This window comes from Microcaecilia unicolor, chromosome 3 (genome assembly GCF_901765095.1).
Source record: "Microcaecilia unicolor chromosome 3, aMicUni1.1, whole genome shotgun sequence".
NCBI lineage: Eukaryota > Metazoa > Chordata > Amphibia > Gymnophiona > Siphonopidae > Microcaecilia > Microcaecilia unicolor.
Window position 1 is genome coordinate 345,618,997 of NC_044033.1, and position 24,661 is coordinate 345,643,657.

General features: G+C 40.4%; 1 protein-coding gene across 1 annotated transcript in view; it reads left to right on the top strand.

Annotated features, from left to right (window-relative positions):
• Positions 1-24,661, top strand: part of SYNE1 (spectrin repeat containing nuclear envelope protein 1) — a 982,166-nt gene that overhangs the window by 746,744 nt on the left and 210,761 nt on the right. Inside the window, 9 exon segments of the mRNA XM_030198470.1 lie at positions 2,364-2,537; positions 3,182-3,313; positions 5,126-5,322; positions 8,054-8,186; positions 9,047-9,229; positions 10,066-10,215; positions 13,732-13,908; positions 19,451-19,606; positions 20,699-20,854. Of these exon segments, the coding sequence (XP_030054330.1) occupies positions 2,364-2,537; positions 3,182-3,313; positions 5,126-5,322; positions 8,054-8,186; positions 9,047-9,229; positions 10,066-10,215; positions 13,732-13,908; positions 19,451-19,606; positions 20,699-20,854 (1,458 nt within the window).

Sequence of the window (24,661 nt, forward strand, 5' to 3'; positions counted from 1 at the left end):
GTGGTCTGTTTTCTGCATGGGGGGGGGGGGGGAAGCTCATAAGGCCCCCAGCCTGACATCCTTTGGTGCCTCCTTGGGATCTCAACATGGTGTCGGAGGCATTGGTCTCTTCACCCTTCGAGCTTTTGGCCTTCTCCATGCTGAAGGATTTGACTTTGAAGACAGTTTTCTTGGTCGCAATTTCTTCTGTGCGTAGGATTTCATAACTTCAGGTCTTGTCTGTAGGGCACCATTTCTAGTGTTTTGAAAGAGAAGGTCACCCTGAGGGCAGTGCACTCATTTGTACCTAAGGTCGTGTCAGTCTTTCATGTTAATCAGTCTGTTTCTCCGCTGGTGTTAGGGAATATGTCAGGCAATAGGGATCAGTGCTATCTGGCTCACCTGGATGTTTGGTGGGTGTTGATGGAGTACCTATGTTGGACCAAAGATTTTCACAGGTCAGATTGTTCGTGTTGTTCAGGGTAGGGAATGACACGGGGACAGAACCCACTGGGACGGGGCAGGGATGGAGACAAACTTTGTCCCTGTGTCATTCTCTAGTTCAGGGGTCCAAAAAAAGGCACGGCGGCATCTAAGGCCTCCATAGCAAGGAGGATTAAAGAAGCTATTGCTTCTGTCTATCTTCTTAAAGGGAGTTCAGCCCCTTCTATCCTCAATGCCCACTCAATTAGAGGCATGGCTTTGCCGTGGGTAGAAAGCAGTGTGATTCTGTCCTTGGATATTTGTAGGGTGGCTATGTGAACTTCCCTGCACTCTTGTTAAACATTATGCAGCATTGGGTGCCAGGGTTTTTGCATCCTGTTTCAGAGGGTCCTGCTCTTGAGGTTACTGCTTTGATACTTCCTAGGTGTTTTCACTGGTCTGAATGGTTGCTAAGGAATGAGAAATGAGGTTTTACCTGTTAATTTTCTTTCCTTTAGGCCTTCCATACAAGTCAAGGGCCTGCCTGAATTTTGGAAGAGATTACTGTGTGAATTCGGGGGAGGTCTTCCATATATTTCTGCCACTGTTCTGCGTCGTTATTTCCAGGTTGTTTTTGGTGTGAAGTTGGGGTTCAGTTCTTGCAGTCTGTTGCTGTGGTTTCTCTCTATCTCCTGGTTTTAAACAAACATTAAATAAATATATCAGGGCTTTTTTTGAGGGGGTACTTGGCGGTACTGAGTACCAGCACCTTTTCCATTGTCTGCTAAAATTGACTCATGGAATCCAAGTTTTAATGATAGAGCTCAGGCTCTACACACCAATTCTTTCTTGTCATAGATTTTATGAGTGGTTGCAGGGGGCCTGGCTATTGTGGGGTGGGGCCTTCAGTGATCACGCCACTCCTAAAAGGTGGCCTAGCATTTGAGTACCGGCACCTTTTTTGTTAAAAAATACACACTGATATATATTAAAAAACAAACAAACCAGAAACAGTTTTGGAGGCAAGATTGCAGCAGACGGTTTGCAGTCTTGAGGCAGAAGAACATGGTGGTGTGATGCTGAGTTTGTTGCAAAGGACAGGAGTTTTTCTGGTCCATTCATCTGCTTTGTTAGAAAATTACTGGCTGGCTGGCAACTGCACAGGGGTTTTATACAGTATTCATAGTCAGTGTTCTCAGTCTCCATCTCCTGGTAGACATGCATAATCCAAGTGTCTTAACTGATCTGAAAGCCTAAAAGAGAGAAAATTAACAGGTAAGACCTAATTTCTCCTTGGTACATACTTACAGAATGCCGTTTAGCCAGAAACTGCTCATTTACACACAAATGTGTTCATATATGCACATAAATGACTACACTTCTGCATGTACTTGCCATCTAAATCTAGATGGCTCCTTATAGAATTACCTCTGCTCTGTGCATTTTCACTGTTGCAGATAGCATTTTTCTGTACATTAACTGTATGGTAGAATACTGGGAATGCCCCTGACAGTTACCACACAGGTTTGGCACTTATACCATGAATTAATTTGGACACTTACTGTGCAGAAAGTGCAAAAGTTTACTACATTTTAGTAAAAGGGCCCTTAAGTTTAATGTAGATACTCTAATATCATTGTAGACAAATTTAATATCATACTTTAATGATCTTGTCCACTCTCCTAAATATTAAACATTTTATTACATATTTATATTCTTTTATTCTTTGCTGATCTGTAGTTAGTAATGTGTAACCTCAATATGAAAGGCCTCATAATTCCCATTTTCTCCAAGCTCCTTGAAATCGTAAAGGTAACCCTGAGTGAAATCATGGATATAAATGCATGATGGAGTATGGTTTCAGATATGAGCTGAAATTTGAAACCATGCCTCTTGTTTTGTGATTTTCATAGTGTAATCATATATCATTGATCAGGTTATTTTTTTTGGACAAATTTCAGGAATATTTCCAGGGGCTGGAATCTCACATGATCCTGACAGAAACACTCTTCAGGAAGATAAGCAGCTTTGTCCTCTTAAAGGAAAACCAATCACATTCAGAGCTAATGGACCAGGCAGCAGCAGTGCTGAAGCAAGCCCATAAGAGGGGTGTGGAGCTGGAGTACATTCTAGAGGTGAGAGGGGAGTATAGTAGTTTGTAACATATATTTTTTTTAAATACTTTTCAGAAAACATTTGTGCTGCCCTTTGTAAGGCCTGTAGGCCTGCAAGTTGATTTTCAAAAGGAAGTTCCATGCAGTTTCCCTTGGGAAATGCCTCTCAGTAGGTAACACCAGATATCTGTGTACCTTCAAAGTTTGCAAGTTCAAACTGCACATTGGAAGGTAGGTATGTGGAATTTGAAAAAAAAAAAAAAAAAAACTACAACAAACCGCCACATGGTTGTACTTGCCCTGCCCCACCCTAGTGCTGCACCTATTTTCCCCATAGAAGGGAGAGGGAATTTTCAAAGGGTGGTGAATTTGTGGAACAGCCTTCCAGTGGAAGTGGTGGAGACGAAAACATTATCAAGAGAGTTTAGGAAAAGTGTCATAGGGTCTCTAAGGGAATGATAGAGAGAGTAGATGCCATAGATGGGCAGACTGGATAGGCCATATGGTCTTTACCTGCCTTCATTTTTACTTTTACCTACATACAGGGTGGGCAGTTTTCAAAAAGTTCTTTTATATAGGTTGATAGCTTTTGAAAATAGCCTTTAAGTCTGTTTTTGTATTAAAGAAGAATATCTAGACATTGTTTCCATATGTTTCCTGTTTAGACGTGGACACATCTGGATGAGGACATTCAAGAGCTCAGTAGACAGCTGGAGGGTGTTGAAAGCAGCATCCCTGTGGTGGGCTTGGTGGAAGAATCTGATGAAAGGCTCACTGACCGGATTACTCTTTACCAGGTTGGTAGGTGAGATCTTTAAAGATCCTTCATTCTGCATGTTCAGAAAGCACAGAGCATGCTGTCTGCTATGTCCTTTAAAGGAAACATACCAGTTTCCACATGGATGCCAAACAGAGGGTTGAAAAGCTTGACTTGTAACTCTTTTCACAAGTCACGTTAAGGAAGTGCTTCAACAGTTGACTGAAATGCACACTTACTGCAGCAATCAGCAAAGGTGTTTACTTCTTAATGCCAACTCCTCACTTCAGTCACATACACAAGCAGAAAAAAAAGGTCATAAACGATTGAAACAAATTCACACAGCATGGCCAAGTGCTCTAGTCTCTGTTTTGCTTACTTCTAGAAGAGTCTAAAAGTACAAATTACGATCAAGTAAAATTAGGGAAAAAAAAAGAATCTTCTGCATAGTTTTTAAAGGTTTGGCAAGTGTGGAGCCTTTAGTAAAATACATAAAGCACAACACGAGGCTATTTTATAAATGAACATGCTCAGAAAGACAGCAGCATTAGTAGGCAATTTATCCATAGAGTTAGCACTACATACACATCCAAGATTTGATTTGACAACTTCCATGTGTATACACATATAAATGGTGAACTTTGTGAGCCTGCATATACGAGAATGGCTAATTACATTCCCCACGGAGTGTAATTACATTGGAGAGGTAATTACAACTCCTGCCTTGAGCACGCCTCCAAGCTGCAGGTCCAAAAGAGAGGTTAACCTTGAGTTATACGTGATTCAAGGCCGGTGTAAATACTAAAGAGTAAAACCTTAGAGGTATATATGTATTCTGTATTTTAAAAAGGTAATAATGTATTCCTAGAAGATAAGCCTAGGATATTGCATGGAGGAATAGCCTGAGAACCGGGGGGGGGGGGGGGCAAGTTCAATTCCCACTGCAGCTCCTTGTGACTCTGGGAAAGTCACTTAACCCTCCATTGCCCCAGGTACAAATTAAGTACCTGTATATAGATATATAAACTGCTTTGATTGTAACCACAGAAAGGCAGTATATCAAATCCCATCCCTTATCCATCCAACCCCATATTATTCCTGTAAATCGCTGTGTACTGCCATATATATCCATAGCCTTTAGCTAGGGAGTCAATACTCTGAGGACGCCAAGTTAATTACGTATAATAGGTGTTGTCTATAGACAGCAGGATACGAGTCGTTACATATCCATCCAGCTCCCCAAAGAATTATAATTTGTATTTTACTCAAGCTGAATAAATAGACTGAGGTGGTGCCATGCGACAGCGGCAGGTGGGAAGTGGCATGCGTATGCACTGCTGCAACTTTAAAGCTTCTAATATTAAACTGGAGAAACTTTCCTTTGTGGATTCCCATGTGATGTCACCCATGTTGTGGGTGAGGACTTGTATCCTGCTGTTCATGGAGAACACTTGCTACTGCTAAGTAATTTGTGTGTGTGTGTGGGGGGGGGGGGGGGTTGTTTGTTTTTACCCTCATCTATTGGAGCCCTAGAATTGTAAAGAAAGGATATTGCTATTCCAAAGAGTGGAACAGGACCAGATATTAAGAGTGCAAGAAACCACCTACATAATTAGAAATCCAGTCTATCTGTTAATATAGTAATTGTGTGGTGCTCCCCAGAGAGAGAGAGAGAAACTAGGGAGATGTGTCTGCTATTACCTATTGATATGTGCTAGAATCAGGGGATATTTACAAGTTTCAAGCACTGACAGCCCCTATCAAATTTGACTGTGTAATTGGGAGTCTCCCTTCAAGAGTGGGACAGTGAGCAGCTCATAGTTTGACCCGTAACTTCCTTCTTCATTTACAGCATTTGAAATCCAGTCTGACAGAGTATCAGCCCAAACTGTACCAGGTGCTGAATGATGGGAAGAGACTGCTGCTGTCTATCAGCTGTTCGGAATTAGAAAGCCAACTGAATCAACTAGGCGAGCACTGGTTAAACAACACCAACAAGGTGGCCAAGGAGTTGCATAGACTGGAGACTATCCTGAAACACTGGACAAGGTGAAATGCAGCCTCTAGAGCTTTGTGGGTTGTGCTGCTAGGGAAAGCTGAGTATGTGATTGTGAAGCATGAAGGATAACTTTGTATAGGTCTTCTGTTTTTCGTACCTAGATCTTTAGTTCTGTACTTTTTATAAGAAGCCTGATAAACGCATAACCTTTTATAGAATACATACTGTACAGCACTGCCAAAGAGGCGCAAATACCATTTTATAATGAATGCGTTCATAAAAAGAGCGCCTTAAGTAGGGGTTTCTACGTACAAGTAGTACTACATATACATGTAAGACATAATTTTACTACTTATACCTATAACTGGCAGATTTTGTAAGCATATGTGTACAAGAGAAGTTAATTAGGGAACCATCCTGCAAACGTTTTTTCATAGGGAGGTGGTTTTGAATGTCAGAGAGGTAAACACCATGTCCTCCCGCCAGGCATCCCTCCAAATCCCAGGTCCAACTGCCAAGTTAGCTATGGATTATGGGTGACTGTTTGCAGGTGTAAACGCCAACGGAAATTTTTCAAGGTATGTGTATTACCATTTTGAAATATGGAATATACATTTACTTTGAAGGACCATCCAGTCTGCAGCCAGAAGACACCTTTTAAATCTCTGCATGATGCCAAATATAAGTAGCACCTTTCTAAAATGGCAGCTTAGTTAGTAAAAAGTCATGTACGTATATCTAGCTGAATATTAAGAATTCACTAAACTCCTTGAAATTTGGGTCCATTTTGGGAGAAAGGTTTATCTGAGGATACTTTTCTCACATGTAAATATTTGATTGTTGTCTTAGCATGTTGAACTTTGTTTTTACTGTTTGAATTTTTTGTCTGGTATAAGGGGGATACCGTTTGTATGATTTTTATACAACAATTTGCCATTTTCAACTGTAGTTCCCTATCATCGAGCCGATCAATCCGTAGACTGGTGGGTTGTGTCCATCTACCAGCAGGTGGAGATAGAGAACATACTATGGATTGATCGGCTATGATTAAGGGAAAGAAAATTATCAGGTATGATACATAATTTTACCGTCATATCATTAAAAAGACAGTGAGGAACTCAGGCCCACCAAAATTGATGCTACTACTACTACTACTATAAATCACTTATATAGCGCTACCAGTCGTACGCAGCGCTTTACAATTGAACATGAAGAAAGACAGTCCCTGCTCAAAAGAGCTTACAATGCTCCCTGGTGTAGTTGGTGGGGATCCCTAAGCCCCACCAGCTGAAGACCTCCTCCCAGCCAGAGTTCTAGCCAGGAGGAGGTCTGTGGTTGGTGGAGCTTGGGGATCCCCTCCAGCTCAGGTATTTCTATTTTGAATGTGTGTGTGTGTGTGTGTGGGGGGGGGGGGGGGGGGCATGAAATTTTGTGCACACCCACTCTGGGCTCATGCCCACCCTAAATAAACCATCTGCCTATGCCACTATACTATTCTATAACCTATGTTCGCTATAGTGTTCCCAGACCAATTGATGCCATTTCAGTAGATGGCATTAAGTTCATCCACATTATGTGATCTAGCTAAGACTCAATAACCTCTCATTCTTTAACTTGGGCGTCTATATTTAATGCAGTGAGTGCACACACAAGTTATAGAATTCTAGGAATTGTGTGCAAAAATTACAGTTACATGTTTAAGCCCTAGTTGGGCACTGAAGTGGTATTCTGCACCTTTAGCATTCGGCTCACTTAGCATGTAAGTGCAAAGGGGAGGAGTATGGGCATGTCCAACACTTACTCACATACCCTGAAATTCTATAAATGGCTCTTAAAATTGCATGCACAAATTTGGGCGCTCACCCAATTTACGTGCACAATTGAATAACGTGCCAATTAGCACCAATAATTGGGTGCTAATCAATTAGCAGCATTAATTGGCTTTAACTTAAATATGTGCACATTTTTAGTTGCAGCTCTGAAAAGTAGGCATGGCCATGGGAGATTCATGGGCAGATCAGAGGCATTCCTAGAATTTATGCGTGCTGTTATAGAATAAGGGGGATCCGTGCCTAATTTAGACTCAAGGATTTATGTTGGGTTTCATTTGGTGTAAATCTTCGTGTCTAAAGTTAAACGCCGATCCCAGTGCTAAGCGTATTCTATATATAGCACCTAACTTTATAGAATAGTGCTTAGCGTGTTATTTTCTTGGCACTATTTATAGAATTCGTTCCATAACATACTGAATACTATATGTTACATGCTAAAGTGTTGCATTTAGGCACATACATTTGTCTGCTATTGACATGTAGGCATGTAGATCCCAACTTATGCCAATACTCTATAATGGAATCTGGGCCCCAGATGCTGTTATAGAATTAGCGCTTATCTAGGCACTAAATTTGTGGTCCCAGTTATAGAATTAGCTCCTAAGTGTGTTCTGTTTTAACTGTATGGGATGAAGCTGAGCACACCCCCAGCATTTAATGCAGACCCTTTTCTGTTATCACATGTTACTTTAAAACATAGCAACTAAAATGTTAATACAGCTTAATAAAAGGAGATCTTTCTACCTAAAAAGTGCATTGTGATAGAAATTTGGATTAGAAATGACTCTGTTTCAGGAGAGGGGGGTCTTCTTTTCCATTTTTGTTATTGTATTATCTCCTCAGAAAGGTTGTCTAGATGTATTGATCAGGTATTAAAAGTGAAGTCTTCTCAAACTGTGGACCAGTTGAAGGTTTGGCCTCACTCTATTCCTCTTTAATGCCTTTGCAGATACCAGAGTGAATCTGCTGAGCTGATTCATTGGCTGCAGTCCACGATGGACCGATTAGCATTCTGGACCCAGCAGTCAGTGACAGTCCCTCAAGAGCTAGAGACAGTTCGGGATCACCTGAATGCCTTTCTGGTAGGTCACTCAGACAAAGTAGGGTGGCCAGCTGTCCTGCCTCATACAGGATGACTTTTTTTAAGGTATTTTTCCATGTACTGCTTAAGGAAGAGCAGGAGCTATAATTGTCCTTTTTTCTTTTGAGTATTCCTAGAAAGAAATTAGATTGAATTTCCCACATGAAACACATGAGTAGAAGTAGGAATTTCAAAAGGGGGAAATGCAGATGGTATGAGATATCCTTTTTCTCGCTTTTTAATCCCTCTACACCCTCTTTTCCTCATTCTTTATCTCTCCTCTGATCTTTCAGCATTCATATATTATACTTTTTGTACAAAGGAAATGTAGGGCTCAGATTTAGTAAATTATTTTCTCAAATGGGAACTGCGTCGGAGAGCAGGGGTGAGATTTGGAGCTCCTGCGGAGATGGGAGGGGATCAGCTGCTTCAGCACAGTGGACTCTACTTATGCGGGTCCCGACCAGTATTCAACTGGAACCAATATAAGTATCTTATTCTGGTCCCAGCTAATTATTAGCTGGGACCCACATCCAGGACCCACTTAAATTTCGGCAGCCAGTAGCAATCTGATCAGGCCCAGATATTCAATGTTGGTTCCTTTACATGGCCAGACATTGAATATCCGGGGCTAATTTAGCCGGTGACTGTCAACGTTTAAAAAAGCGCTGACCGCCGCTGCCTGAATATTGATCAGTGTGGGCTTGTGAATGTGAGAGAGTATAAACACTAAATAGTTTGAAGTGTTTCTTACTAGAAGTATTCTTTGTTTGTTTGAAATGATATAAGCTTTCTTATTTCTGGTTTTAAAATACTGATATGTCCTTTGTTTTCTATTTTCTGTTTTCTTGATATTGACAGGAGTTTTCTAAAGAAGTTGATGCCAAGTCATCCTTGAAATCTTCTGTTATAAGCACAGGGAACCAGCTCCTTAAACTGAAAAAAGTGGATACAGCAGCATTGCGCTCAGGGTTAACACAGATTGACGGCCAGTGGACCGAGTTACTGACACACATCCCAGTGGTACAGGAGAAACTACATCAGGTGGGATGGAACAGCAGACAGATACTTGTATACAAAGTTGGAGTCCATCCTTGGCAATGTAAAACCTCTTTAGTTTTGTACATTAGCCAAAGGGAGACATGTCTGAAACATCATAGGGACAATTTTTACAAGCCCACTTTGGTGGTAGATGTACCATTCCTTCTCCATAAAGAAACTACCCAGTTAATTACTTTTTGTCAAGATGTTATGAATTTTATGGTACTGTAGACCATTCCAATGTCAGTTAGGGGTGGAAAAATCAAGCATCTAATGCTTGATTTTTCCACCTCTAACTGACATTGGAATGGTCTACAGTACCATAAAATTCATAACCTAATACATGTTCAAAATGTAACTAGATCTTGCATCTCCTAATTAAATATCAGAGGATAGGGGCAAAATAGAGTGTGTTGGTTCAAAAGTTCAGTTCTATGCACATGAATGTCCATTTTGAATTGGATGTCTAGCTCAGAAAATGGATATCTAATTTGGGATGTTTAAGATTTTTCTAGGTATTTTGTAAAGGGCTCGCTGAATGTGGACTCTTTTTTTGTAAAATATGTGTAAGGACATTCAGGAGTACATTGTCTTTTGTGTGATTATGAATATGTACAACAGGAATAATCATTGTACAATAAACAGTGACTTCACTTGGGATGAAACACTTGCAAAATGCCTGCAAGTATTCACGTAAGTGCTAGATTTTGTAAAACTACACATATAAGAGGCATTAACTAAGGACTTCAGTTCCATATTTCAATATTTTTTTTACATGACGTTTAATGCCAAAGGGACAAGCACAATGATTCCCTACTAACTCCTCACTTCTTTAATAGCTCCAGATGGACAAACTACCTTCACGTCATGCCATCACAGAGGTCATGAGCTGGATTGCATTCATGGAAAACATCATTCAGGAGGATGAAGATAAAATCAGGAATATAGTGGGATGTGATGCTATTTTGGAGTACCTGCAGAAGTACAAGGTATGATCCTTTAGAACGGAGAGTTTTAAAAGATTGATTTAATATTTGTAGTCTGTTAGTCCAACTGATCTCACATGTTTAGTATGTATTTTACTGCTGAAACATATAATTCCTTATTATCATGCTAGAGCAGACCAGACACATAAGTATACCTTCTCCTGCCAGCAGATGGAGACAGAGAAGGACTGCATTAATGACATCACCCTATAAGTATCCTGTGCAGTCACTTATCAGCCAGTATTTCTCAGTTTCTAGAAGATGGTAGGTGAGACATCATGGTTTGATGGTCTGAGTCTAGGGGTGCATAATTGGAACAATTTGATTTTTCCCCTAACGAAAAGAGAAGAAAAGAAAGAGAAAGGGTGTAGGCTTGGACAAGCTGGTCTGCTCCATTTAGTCTGGGGGTTCCAAATCTGGTTGGGCTGGGCTCCTCCCCCACCCCAGCCCTCTGTAGAAACTCCCAGAGAGGCTTATGTCTATAAGTGTCTTGGCCCCCCTCCCCTACTCTTGGGAGGGGCCCCTGAGAACCTCCCAGGATCAAGATTCAGACATTTAATTTTAGTAACAAAAGACATCGGTCAATAGCTGCAGTGAGGAGTCCTTGCAAATAGTGCCCCTAATGCTCAGTGTGGCAGCAGCATAGGATACTGAGAAAGGCACTGATAATTCAGTGAGTCAGATGTCTGCACAGTGTTTATAGTGAAGTATTACTGATGAACCTTTGAAAATGCACATATCTAATATCTCGTATTTCAGTTTTCATTTCTCTAGTATTGCTATACTTGCTAAAACTGACTTTATGATGTTTTGAGTTCAGTTTTTTTCCCTTCATATCTCTGTTAGTGATCTGTGGTCCTTCATTTCATGTTTGTTGAGGGTCTATCTGTGTCTTGCATGTGTGACTGGGGTGTGGTATTCTGGTAGCATGTAGTTTCTGTGTAGAGATCTTTTAGCAGTCATTTGTTCTGTTTTCTCACTAGGTAGTATATCATTGTTTTAGGACCTTGCGTAATATTTTTTCACACATAATGTTGTTGCTCTTTGAGTCTTGGGAGTTAGCGCTGTTATGGTATTGTAAGGTTTTCAACTCTTTTTTTTGGACATTTGTGCATGGTGTTTTGCAGTGGAGGGATTATGTGTTTGGCCTTACTGAGGTGACATCAAAACTTTTAATATGGTTTTCGTTTGTTATAGCATGAGACAGGGCTTTACACATTGTATAGTAACTGATATGTGTTGAGCTACAAGAATAGCCTATTGATCTTGCAACTCCCAATCTCATGAGACAGCAAAATGGCTGAGGGCATGAGCAATGTGAGAGAAGGGGGCAGTAGAGCATGTGGGATGTGAGAGAGAGGGGCTGAGGGCATGTGGAATGTAAGAGAGTGAGAGGCAGACTGGCTGAGGGCATGTGGGTGTGAGAGATTGAGAGGGGCAATCTGGCTGAGGGCATGTGGCATATGAGAGAGAGGGGCAAACTGACTAAGGGCAAGTGTGGGATGTGAGAGAGTGAGAGTGAAGGGCAGTCTGGCTGAAGGCAGGTAGGATGTATGTGGGAGAGAAGGAGGTAGACTAGCTGCAGGCCTCTATGGAGGAGTAGGCATCATCTTGGAACACTTTTTTTCACAATCCACTTTAATTCAATTGCTACCTCCGGCCACTTTGGCCCTCTGCTACAATGAAGGCCTGGGAAATATTACAGTATGTTGGCAGATGCAGAAAACGGCTCTTACAGAACTTCTTCCTTTTGCTTCAACATACTTATGTGAAACCAACTTCTCTCATTTAATAGATATGAAATGTAAAATGAGAAACCACCTCTGTCCAGAAAGTGACCAGAAATCAGTACACTGAAACTGAGATTCAGAATGTTTATTTCATCCAAACAAAACAGATCTTCCATTAAAACTGTAAAAGTAAACATGTGCCTATATTTCACTACGTTTTAAGACAATCCACATATATAGTTTAAGCAACTGTGTTTGCATTCTTTGTATGTTCTGAAGACAGTTTATTCTTCTATGTCTTTACTATGTTCTGTTTATTTTTAATTTTCATTTAGTATGTGCATAGAAAGATGCCTTGGTTTATTGAGGTATATTTATAAAAAACAAACAAAAAAAAGTGCTTCCCAAAAGTGGAGAATTTGCCCATAGTGACCATTCAGATTTCTTGTTTCATTTTCTAAGAGAAAAGATGAAACTGGATTGGTCACTATGGGCAACGTTTGTGGAGAACTTTCTTGTCTCCTGTTAATAGAGCCAATCTAAGTCTCATTGTTCATATTTACTCAGTTTGTAAGAACACACCACCTGTCAAGGGGGGAAAGAAGTTTATATGAGACCGAAATATAGCAGCTCATGCTAACTGTGTCTTGGTCTATATGTCAGTTGATGCGACCTTTCTTTGTTATGTATGTTACCTAGGGCCCTGTTTACTAAGACACACTAGTATTTTTAGTGCGCTCCTAAAATTAGCATGCACTAAACGCTATAGACACCCATATATTTCTATGAGTGTCTTTAGTGTTTGCACGCTAAAAACACTAGCACATCCTTAGCGCTGCTTAGTAAACAGGGCCCCTAGTTAGTTAACTGTTTAACAATAAAATGTTATTTCAAAATCTCTGTTGCTTGGGGTGCTCGGTCTAACTGTGTTCGATTTAGGGGTTACTTGGCTTGAAGAAGTTGGGAAACAAACTTGGTCTAATAAACAGTGCTGGATAGAAATAGCCAAGTCACATCAAAGGAATTTACAGATGTTCATTTACTGCCCTATAATAATTGTTAAACAGGTAAAATCTTGATTATAGAACCAGATATACTAACAGAGTTTTCCATTTTCTATCTCTGGGGAAATTTATTTGCTTTCCCTTTATGCCAATTTATGATGTAAATAATCATTCAGATGTTGTGGGACAAAGGTTAGAGTTGCTCCCACAGCCATATATTTTTAACTCTCCTTTAGTACACTTATACTGATATAGGACTCAGATCTATAAATGGTGTCCAAATTTGGGTCCTGATAAAAATTTGTGCTAAGCGCTATTCTATAAATGGCGCTTGGAGTTGGATGTTGTTTATAGAATAGCATTTGGCGCTGGGATCTGCACCCAATTTTGGGCAAGAGGTTTTACAGTAAGTAAAATGTGGTGTAAATTCTCATGCCTAAATTACATGCAGATCTCCCTTATTCTATAAACCTGTACACAAATTCCAGGAATGCCCTGATCCACCCATGTCCCTCCCATTGCATAAAATTTACGCTCAGACTCTGGCGCTAAAGTTGCTCATGTAAATTTAAATTAAGGCCTATTAGCACTGATAATTGATTATTAGTGCCCAATTATCGGCACTAATTGACTCATTTACCAATTAAATTGTGCAGACAAATCGGGTACGGCCCATATTTACGCACACAATTTTGAATGCCGTATATAGAAGTAGAATGCCTAGCTCCTGGAGTAATAACTACAAGGAAAGTGATGGCTAATATGCTTCTGTTCTCTCTTGTCAGGGGTTTAAGATTGATATTAACTGCAAGCAATTGACAGTGGATTTTGTGAACCAGTCAGTGCTGCAGATCAGCAGTCAGGATGTGGAGAGCAAACGCAGTGACAAGACTGACTTTGCAGAACAGCTTGGAGCAATGAACAGGCGGTGGCAGATCTTGCAAGGCCTTATAACTGAAAAGGTAATCCAAAAACAAGCAAGTGCTGTTCTGGTTTTTTGTTCTGGAAACATATTGCTCCTGTGCTGGCTATGTTACATTAGCTCCCTAAGTATCAGAGAATTTATTTTAAAGCATTGATGTTAACATTTAAGGTATTGCATGGATTAGGTCTAATAGGAGGAGGGAGGAGTAGCCTAGTGGTTAGAGCACCAGTCCTGACATCCAGAGGTGGCCAGTTCAAATCCCACCACTATTCCTTGTCATCTTGGACAAGTCACTTAACCCTCCATTGCCTCAGGAACAAAATTAGATTGTGAGCCCTCCAGGGACAGAGAAACACCCAATGTTCCTGAATGAAACTCACCTTGAGCTACTATTGAAAAAGGTATGAGCAAATCCAAATAAATAAATATATTTTTGACCAAATTTGGCTGGTATTCCCCAACTAAGAATTTACTTTCTATGGGTATGAGAACTTTGACTGCCCCTGGATTTGGCATAGCTTGGTAGATTGTTGCGTGGGAGTCTATATTTTCAGTAGAGGTGCCTGTACTATGGAATGGATTCAGTTCAAGGTTACATCTAATTACTGATTTATTCCAATTTCAGTTGATGACATATTTATTTATTTATTTATTTATTTTTGGAGGGGGGGGGGGTGGTTAGGAGTATGCAGGTAGCCAGTCATGCATTTCTCCTTGTGGGGTATCAGGATTGGAGAGTTACTGATGTACATGTTCTGCTTTTGAGAATTTGTTGTGGAGGAGGGTGGGGTGATCGGTTTGTTTATGAAATCTATATATTATGTGTGTTCTTTGTAACTCGTCATGGGTTTGTCAGCATGGCACATCACCGTTTAGCAAACTTACCTATGTAGATAAATGTATTGTTTATAAAAGGAGGGACTGTTTTACAGTGTACCACTTCCAAAATAAAGTTAGAATATCAATGAGTCTTTCTTAGGAGCTGACACAATGGAAAAGATTCTGCCTATTATAACAAGCCATAACAATCTTATATATACGTACGAGAAGATAAATTCTATAATATTGGGCTCAGGTTGAAAGAGAAAAACATCTGAAAAGTGACATAAAGCAGCATTTGGACGTTTTTCTCACAAAAACGTCCAAATTGGTATTTTCAAAATTTATGTTTTAAGATGTTTTTCTATGCTGTTTGTCTGCAGTGTGTCTAAATCTCAAGAGGGCTTGTCAGGGGCATGTTAAGGGCGGGATTTGAGCGTTCCTAAGACTTGGACATTTTTCAGCCGTAATGGAACAAAATGAAACCTTCCAGGACTAAAACTAAGGCATTTTAAGCTAGACCTGTTTTTATAACGAATAAGGCACAACAAGGTGCCCTAAATGACCACATGAGAACTGGAAGGATTCAGGGATGACCCCGCCCCCCCTTGCACCCCCAGGGGTCACTGACTGTCACGATGATGACTGTTTCCTTGGCTATGCTCACCTCGCCCTCTGGTGGCCAGAACAGGTGGCTGCTATGGACTGTCACACGTTCCAGACTTCAGCCCAGTCCAGTCCGGATCTTCCGGGCTGCCAGACTTGCTTTTCTTGTTTGTGCCTGAACAGCATCCGTAGCTGCCTTATGATTCCTGCAGTTTGAACTTCAGCTGCTGATGGGCTTCATTAACCACCTGGAAGCTTCTGTGTTTGCCTTTGCATCGTCTAAGGTCCCTGGTATGTTGGTGTGTTTTGTTGCACTTCTGGTTATTCTGTTTCTTGTCTGAAATCCTTGCTTGGATCTAGTCTAGTCTTTCTGTAGCTTAGCTTGTACTTTATTGCTTGTTTCCTAGTCTTGTTTCTTATTTGTATTTCTTTGTCTGCTCCTTGGTTAGTCTGTGTGTAGGTTAGCTATTAGCTTTTGTTTGCTAGTTCCTTGCTTAGTGGCTGCTTGGCAGCTTTCAGTTCTTGCTCTGTTGTCTGTCTGTGTTTTTTCCCTATTGACTGCTTGGCAGCTTTCAGTCTTTGCTGTTACCTGTATTTGTACCCTTTTCAGTGGCTGCCTGGCAGCTTTCAGTTCTTGTCCTTTAGCCTGTCCACTTCCTGCCTAGTGTTGTATTGTCTGTCAGTGAGTCCTAGCCCAGTATTCTGTCTTGCTTCCTGTGTATATTCCTTTCCCCTCTGACCCCCAGTCCCTGTTCAGCCTAGTTGGTATCCAGTTCCTGCCCTGTCCTGAAAGTCCTGCTGGCCGCCTACACCCAGGGTCTCAACTCCTGGGGAACGGCGGTCAAGTGCAGGTGAAGTCTAGCTGTTCCTGTCAGAGTTCTGCCTTATCTCTGCTGTGGGGTGGTTTTGCCTGCCACTGCCGCTCTTAGGCCATGGTCCAAGGGCTCACAAACCCAGGTTCTGCCTTGAAAACCTAACAGAATGCAAATACCATGAGCTCGGTAAAATCACCCTTCTAGCCTAGGATTTTTTCGCCTGTTGGCAAGCCGGGTCATCGCCTGGGTGAAGTTCGGTTCCAGTTTAATTATGGTTTTTGATCCTTTGATGACACTTTATAAGTATCGTGGAACACTTTTGTCTGATCCAGCTTTGAAGAGACTTCCTGAAGCAGCAGCAGAGAGAAAGCGTGTCCGGGAGCTTATGATTGTTGAAAACCCAGCTTCTGCTATTGACCTTTCTACCCCGCTGTGCGAATACCGCTGCCTACTGGTCTCCTGTTCAGCCCTGCGGGATACTCTGGAGGCTGCCATTGAAAGAAAGCGTCTTGAGAATCCCAAGCTCCAGGCTTACCGGCAGTCGAGCCTGAGGTTCACTTCTCCCCAGGCTAATGGAGAATCAGAGTGCTGTAGAGCAGAGCTATTCCAATTCTTGAGGACCACTAACAGGTCTAGTTTTCAGGATATTGCTTATAGTTTCTGATATAGGAAGCTTTGCAGACCAAGAGGTTGATTTATGACCCCTGCTACAGGCAGTTTTCCAAAACATGGGTCTTGGTTCTCTGAATAAATATTGCCTCCTCTACTAAGAGTTCTACTGTATTATTATCTACTGATCCTGCCTGTGGCACTCTATTTTTGCAGTCTTCATTTGTGTTGTTGATTCCTTCTGCTTAGTCCATCAGGTATTGTGAGATCAAGAGATGCATATTTCCCCCAAATTTATCCTGCTTATCCACAGGGTGTTTATGTACAGCAGGTTCAAGGGTCTCTTACACTTCAGAAGGTAAGAAGCAGGCTCTAAGGCTGGATGGAGCCTAAGCAAGGCAAGAGACTCTGTCTGGCTGCCACAGACGACTGAGAAGCCCATTCAGTACTCCCAGGAATAGAATCAGAGCATTGGAAGGGTACTAGTATAGTGGGTAAAGGGGCTTCAGTAGCAAATTCCTTGGAGGAGGGAGAAGTCCTCTGTAGGCGAGGGTGATGATCCCCATGGTAGTATGTTTCTTTTATAGAAAGAAGCTGCTGGCTATTATTATACAGCTATTGGAAATGCTCAGTGTAGGTGATTAAGGCCATATCATCAGCAGAATGAGATTCTCCAAAAGCTGGTCTTTGAGTTGGCAAGGGCATAAGAAAGGTATTCTGTTTGGTCAGGGAGGAAAAAAGAGAAACCAAATCCTAAGATGGGCAACTATCCTTGTGGAGGGCAGCACAGCGTTAAAGGATATCCAGGTTAGAAAGCTGGAGACCTTATTGAAGCAAGCCTTTGAGTTGGAAGCCTTAAGACTATTAGCGGATGGCTGTAGTACCTGTTTATCCAGTGCCTGTTTGCATTGATGCAGCAGTCTATGGTTGTAAAAGGTAGCTTTTCATTCAGTGCTGAAAATGCTCAGTGTATCTGGACACCATAACAAGGCCAGCAGGATGGGGTCTCAACAGGGATGTATAATAGCATGGGATTAAGAAAAGTCAGAGACATCCGGGGAGGGAGAAAGGAGTCTCCAGGCTGGATCCCTTATTACCTGCATGTAAGAAAGGCTTTCTTACGTGATTAGAAGATACTGTGGAGAAGTTGAATGCTTTGCAACGGTACCTGGTCAAAATAGTCCTGACAAAATGGCCCCGACAAAATAGCCCTGGCAAAAAAAGCTCCAAACAAAAAAAGCTCCCGACATAATAGTCCCTGACATAACAGCCACTGTCAAAACGGCCTGCCCACAATATAACCCTTGACAAGTTAGCCACATGACAAAAGAGCCTGATCAGGCTGCCCAGAATATGGGACTGCATTTTTTCCCCTAATAATCTTATCTTGTCAGACAGGATAAGGTTGGCAAGACTATGAAAATGATGACAATATTGTTTTTTTTTTTTAATTAGCATGTTGATGGAAGAATAGTTTCCTTAAATAGCAGAACAGATCATGAATACCAGTTTGTAGCTATATGCTGGTAGGAGTCTTTATCAGTGAAGATTTCAGTTGTAGTTTATTATATGTTTTGTGATGTGTTATTTTTTCTTAAGGCTGTTTTGTTAAGGGGACTATTTTGTGTAGAGGTTATTTTGTCAAGGGTTTTGTGGGCGGGGCTATTTTGTTAGGGTGTGAAATGTCAAGGGTTATTTTGTTACAAGGCTGTTTTGTCAGGGCTTTTTTATTGGGGCTATTTTGTCAGGGCTATTATGACTGGGTGCCCTTTGCAACATGCAGGACAAAACAGGCCTTTCTTATGTTTGGACTAAAGTTCTTTGTTTTGAACTGTGAGCTATCTAATAAAGCTTTTGTTACATTTAACCTGTGATCAGCCTTCTTATTTAAAAGCCCCAGGCTAGAATGCTCGCCTGCAGTGCCTCAGAAGGTAATATTTGGTTTTACTTGCTAATTTTCTTTCCTTGAGTGCTACCAGACCAATCCAGAGTCCCTCCCTGTCATGTTGAAAATGCTGGCTTATTCTTCATCCAGGAAAGATTATCTCTAGAATTCATTTTGGGGGGTGGTTTCAAGTTAGTGGTTGGTTGAAGCCTTGGATTCCTTACCTGTTTGAGAGATTTAGGGAGAGGTTTTCCTGTATTGCTTTGCTATAGATACAAGGAAGAGGAGATACTACAGGGCAGGGCTCAGAAGTCTTTTTTTTTTCCTTTTCTTCTCAATCTGCTGGTTGTTGGGCATAAAACACTGGTTTTGGTCTGGTCTTGTAGGACTCAAAGAAAGATAATTAGTAGTAGGCAAGTCCAAATTTTACCCTATGTTTATATCTGAGCTGGAAGGTCAAGTATAGGGAGGTGGATTAAGGCATAACAAATTAATTAACAAGGGGCATGTATTGGTGCAGGTAGCTCCAAGGCTTGTGACACTACTCTTAGGTTCAATTCAAGGAGTAGTATTTCACTGGAAGAAAGTGTAAAGAGCTCTCTGCTTAATATAGAATGGACAGATGTGGCTGAGCTAAAATCATTGAAATCTGTGAACGCAAATGACTTCAGCTGTCAACTATTTATAAGAGGAGTCTGTTGTTAAAGGTTGTGTGTTTTCTATGTCCTGTCTGTGTGGATTCCTACTTGACTTTGTCAGGTAGTAACACATCAACTGATGAACACACTTTGCACCATCTCCTTAACAAATATGACACTTCAGTTTTTGCTTTTGCCTTTCTCCAGATTCAGCTGCTGGAAGGTTTGCTGGAATCCTGGACAGAATATGACAGTAATGTGCAGTCCCTGAAGAGCTGGTTCAAAGACCAGGAGAAGAGGCTGAAGAAACAGCACAGCATTGGGGACCAGGCATCAGTTCAGAATAATCTGAAGGACTGCCAGGTAACCTTCCTATTATAAAGCTGTTAACCTGTCTTTATCTAGACCTGGATAAACAAAAGGTATTGTGTACCCATCTACCAAAGTTATACTGATACATTGCCTTATACTACAAAGTACTCGAATCATGTGATACAACCATCAAAGGCCAAATATAATGTCAATTTCTGTAAATGTATTTGTTTCTTTACTTCAATAAGGCTGTGAAATCCTTCTCTTCATGTGGAAAATAGCAAAACTGCATTATTAAACATAGTTATAGTGTTCCAGAGGGTGGGAACAAAGTAGATATTACTTTATGCAGGAGCTTTCTCTTAGGCTACTTGATAGAGGTACGACGCAATATGTGACTTTTTTACGATAGGCACAACATATGCACATATATGCCTTCCCTATTTATTGTAGGTGATCTGTTAAAAATTAGCCTCAGAGCAATTTTCAAATCCATTTCTGTATTGTTCCAAAGTATATCTTTACTTGCATATTGACCAGCTTATTTCCTGGACAGGGAGACCTGGGGAGGCAACAAAGTGCATAGCTTTCCATTTTCAAAACTATGCATGTTGTTTTAGCTGGAAAATATACCCACAGAGAAAGCAGGTGCAAGTCTCTGGGGGAGATTTATTTTTCCTTGGATTATTTTTTATTTTATTTTATTTTTTGGACATTTAAAGTTTAATATTAAATTTTGGTGTTACCAAGGAGGAAGTGACATCATGCTACTGGATGGCAGGCTAAGCAAACAGTTTTGGGTGAGGAGTTTGTTCTGCCTGTTTTTTTTTTTTTTTTTTGTATTACCTGCTAAAGGTCATGCTGATAAACTTGGTAATTAATCTCAGATGTGCAGATGTCAGTTTTCAGGCCTACTACAACGCTATACTATACTGCTGCCTTAAACAGAGGGGAAATGCCTCTATCATTGAAAAAAAAAAAATATATATATATTTTTAATTATGTTCAGAAGAGCTTGCACTATTCATTTGTGGCATCGCTAAATTGTGGATTTTTTCCAACTTGATTTATAAAAATGCTTACTCAAATTTATTAGTGTACTTAAGTTGAGATATTCAATTTATGGTACTTATTTTTAAACAGGAACTAGAAGAAATGATAAAATCTAAAGAAAAAGAGGTGGAGAGAATGGAACAAAGCGGTATTTCCCTGATCCAGAATAAGAAAGAGGAAGCATCTGTGGTTGTAATGGACACGCTTCGAGAACTTAATCGTGACTGGGCAAATCTGGATCATAAGGTAAGAGAATACAAATGAAGGGTTTTGTAAGATAGATGCTTAGAATTACTGTTCTTGGAAAAATTCATGTTTCTGCTTTCTTATTTATCTTAAACATTTTGGACTAAATTCTATAAATGGTGCCAAAACAAATCGTCCGTGACATATTTATGCACTGAGCGCTATTCTACAAAGGATCCATACCCTTTATAGAATAGCGCTGACTGCATAAACGACATCTAAATTTAGGTGCCTGCAATTACTTCTGCTGAAATCAGGTGTAAATGATGGTGCTTAATTTAGTCACAGATTGAGTCTATTCTGTGACAATGTGTGTAAGTTCTGGGAATGCTCTTGAAAGCTCCCTGAAATGCCCCTGTCCATGCCCCCTTGAAATTATGCACTATAGGACTTGCACGCACAGCATTATAGAATATAGTGTGCATGCAAGTCCCAATTAATGCATTAATTGTTAGCAGCCAGTTGGCACTGATTGGCTCATTAATCAAGTTGCATGCGCAAATCAGCTAAGCACGCTGATTTGTGTGTGCAACTTTAGTCACCATATATAGAATCCGGGGGTGTGGACAATTTGCAAATCAATTTATGCAGCAAAAAGCATTATATCTGTATTAATAAACTGTGTGAAAATTGTCCTCTCTCAGTGCAGCCAAAAGTGTGCTCAGTGTTCTATAGCGGGTTTTGTTTAAGTATTAGCGAGGGCAAATTTAGGACTGGAGAGGAAAAATATGCCTGTAGATTCCATTTTCAGCTCTGCACACCATCCTTTTATACAAATTTCTACCCACAGAAAAAGCATGTGCCAATAATCACATGTACTCTATATCCACAAAAAATTTCAAAGTGGAAGTGCATGCATATTTTCATTTTGAAAATTGGTGGAAAGACTACAGATAAAAAATATGAAAATTATTTGTTGCAGTGTAAATTTTGCTTTGGAGATAAGCAGTTCACCAAGTTGCAGAAATGAGCCACGTTGATTGTGCTTACTACCAAACAGACTTGATTCTTCCAAGTCTGCACTGCATGTGCTCAGTAGTTTCCACACTCACATGAATATATCTAATCAGAACTGTGACTAACAGGCCCATTTTCAAGTGAGAAAAACATCCAAAAAGTGACACAAGTCTGCATTTGGACCTTTTTCTCACAAAAACGTCTAAATCAGTATTTTTGAAACCTATTTTTAGACATTTTTCTCTGCAGTCCAGGGGTGTGTTCAAGGTGGGACTTGGGCATCCCTAAGACTTAGACGTTTTTCAGCCATAGTGGCACAAAACAAAACTGTCCAGGAATAAAACTTAGACGTTTTGAGCTAGACCTGTTTTTATTATGAATAAGGCACAAAAAGGTGCCCTAAATAACCAGATGACCACTGAAGGGAATCAGGAATGACCTCCCCTTATTCCCCCAGTGGTCACTAACTCCCTCCCACCTCCCAAAAATGTGATGAAAAACATTACTTACCAACCTCTATGCCAGCCTCAGATGTTCTACTTAGGTCCATTAGAACAGCATGCAGGTCCCTGGAGTAGTCTAGTGTTGGGTGCAGTGTACTGCAGACAGATGGACCCAGGCTCATACCTCCCCCTACCTGTTACACTTGTGAACACAACTGTAAGCCCTCCGAAACTCACCAGAAACCCACTGTACCCACAAATAGGTGCCATCTTCACCTGTAAGGGCTATGGTAGTGCTGTACAGTTGGGGGGTAGTGGGTTTTGTGGGGCTCAGCACACAATGTAAGGGAGCAATGGTGAGATGTATACCTGGGTGCAGTTTATGAAGTCCACTGCAGTGCCCCCTAGGATGCCCTATTGCTGTCCTCGGATGGCAGGGGGACCAGTCTACTAAAAATGTTAGCTACTCCTACATCCCAATGGCTTGATTTCGTGCATTTTGCACTTGGATGTTTTTTGTGTTTTTTTTTTTTTTTTTAAACGTCCATAGTATTTAAAAAAAAAAAAAAAAAAGACATTTTTCTTTTTCGAAAATGACCTTCTTTCCTGTTCAGAATTTGGACGTTTTGTGTAAAATGTCCACATTCAGATTTAGACATCATATCGAAAATGCCCCTCTAAGAGAACTTACTACTACTACTTACGTTTCTATAGCACTACTATACGTACGCAGCGCTGTACACTTCTGAAGATTTCTTCTTTCTTGTTTTCTGTCAAAACTCCCAATGTAGTAGTGGGTTTTTTTAATTGAAGTTTCAAATATAACAATTTAAAGCAAGAATCAATTAAAATAGCAAAACTTTAGAATCAAGAAACATACAAAGTAACAATTCCAACCATCATCTATAGGCTACTTCATAAAAGAAGAGGTGGCCCACTTAAAGAAAAACCAAAGGAAATTCCTACAACAAATGTAGCATACCATTGTTATAACTTCAATTATCCCCCAAAACACAAGGCTGGCATGTAAAACAGAAATAATAGTACATTATCAATTAAAACCTTTTTCAGCAAGAAAAGTATGCAGTTTGAAGTGGATCCGGAAAGGTATACTTATTAGCCACATCCAGGAATAAGGTAACTTTATGGCCATAGAAGAATGCCTCTTAAAATTTAAAGCAATGTTAGAAAATAAGAGCTATGTAATTTTCTGAACTCAAAACAGCTATTAAAGTGTCTGTTGTGGAAATAGTCCCATTAGATAATTCCAGAAAGCCTGTGAGGTCCAGCTATCCACAGACACTGTGTCCATGGCTCCCTCTTCTACATGCTCTTTTCTCCTCCCCGTTGGCACATAAAATATCTTAGAGACCCCAGTTCTGTGTGGATTACTAATCTTTAGTTCCTTTATTTATGAGAGTTTCAAATATACATAATAACAGAAATAAACAATCCTACAGAACAAATCAAATATAAACTTAGGCAACTGGCAGTCAACAAAACTATAAAGGGCTACTACTCAAATCCTCCTCACCCCCTCCCTTCCCCCAGCCCCCTCCCCAAGCATCTCATACTAAACAGTGAACTACACGACATGTCTAGAAACCTAAAATAGCACAACTCAAGCAAACTCTATGATTGCAGTATAATTTGTACCCTGATAACATAGACCCCCTTTTACTAAGGCGCGCTCACATTTTTAGCACGCTCTAAAATTGGGCACGCACTAAACATTAGTGAGCACGCCTTAGTAAAAGACCCCTATAGTGTCCCATTGATTGTCCTCCTTCCACCAGGTCAATGAGATGCCTATTATATCTACCTCTTCATTTAGTGCTATATGCTCTAACTCTCCCATCTTATGTTTTAGGCTTCTAGCATTTGAATACAGACACTTCAAACTGTTATTTTTTTTCCTAGTATATACAAGCTGCTTTGAAGTTGACAGGGATAATTTGCATCATTTATTCTGCTCTCCCATTAAACACTCGTGGCTTATTGAAACCTCTGTATTGGGATTCCCTCAATATTCTGTTTCAATAGTATCCTTCAAGGATACGCCACACTGAACCATGCACTCTTGGGTGACTGTCGGCTTCCCCCTCCCCATTTTAGTTTAAAAGCTGCTCTGTCTCCTTTTTAAAAGTTAGCGCCGGCAGCCATTCCGCTTAAGGTGGAGTCCATCCTTTTGGAAAAGGCTTCTCCTTCCCCCAAATGTTGTCCATTTCCTAACAAACACAGTGCTATAATCACTATTTCTTTCTTGGTTTTATTATTTTTATTGCAATCTGTTATTACTTTCAAAAAATAGAATAAATTGAATGCAGGAAATGAAACAAAATATATTACCACAATATGAAAGAAAATGATAAAGAAACAAGAAAAACATCTTTAGCCCACAATATTT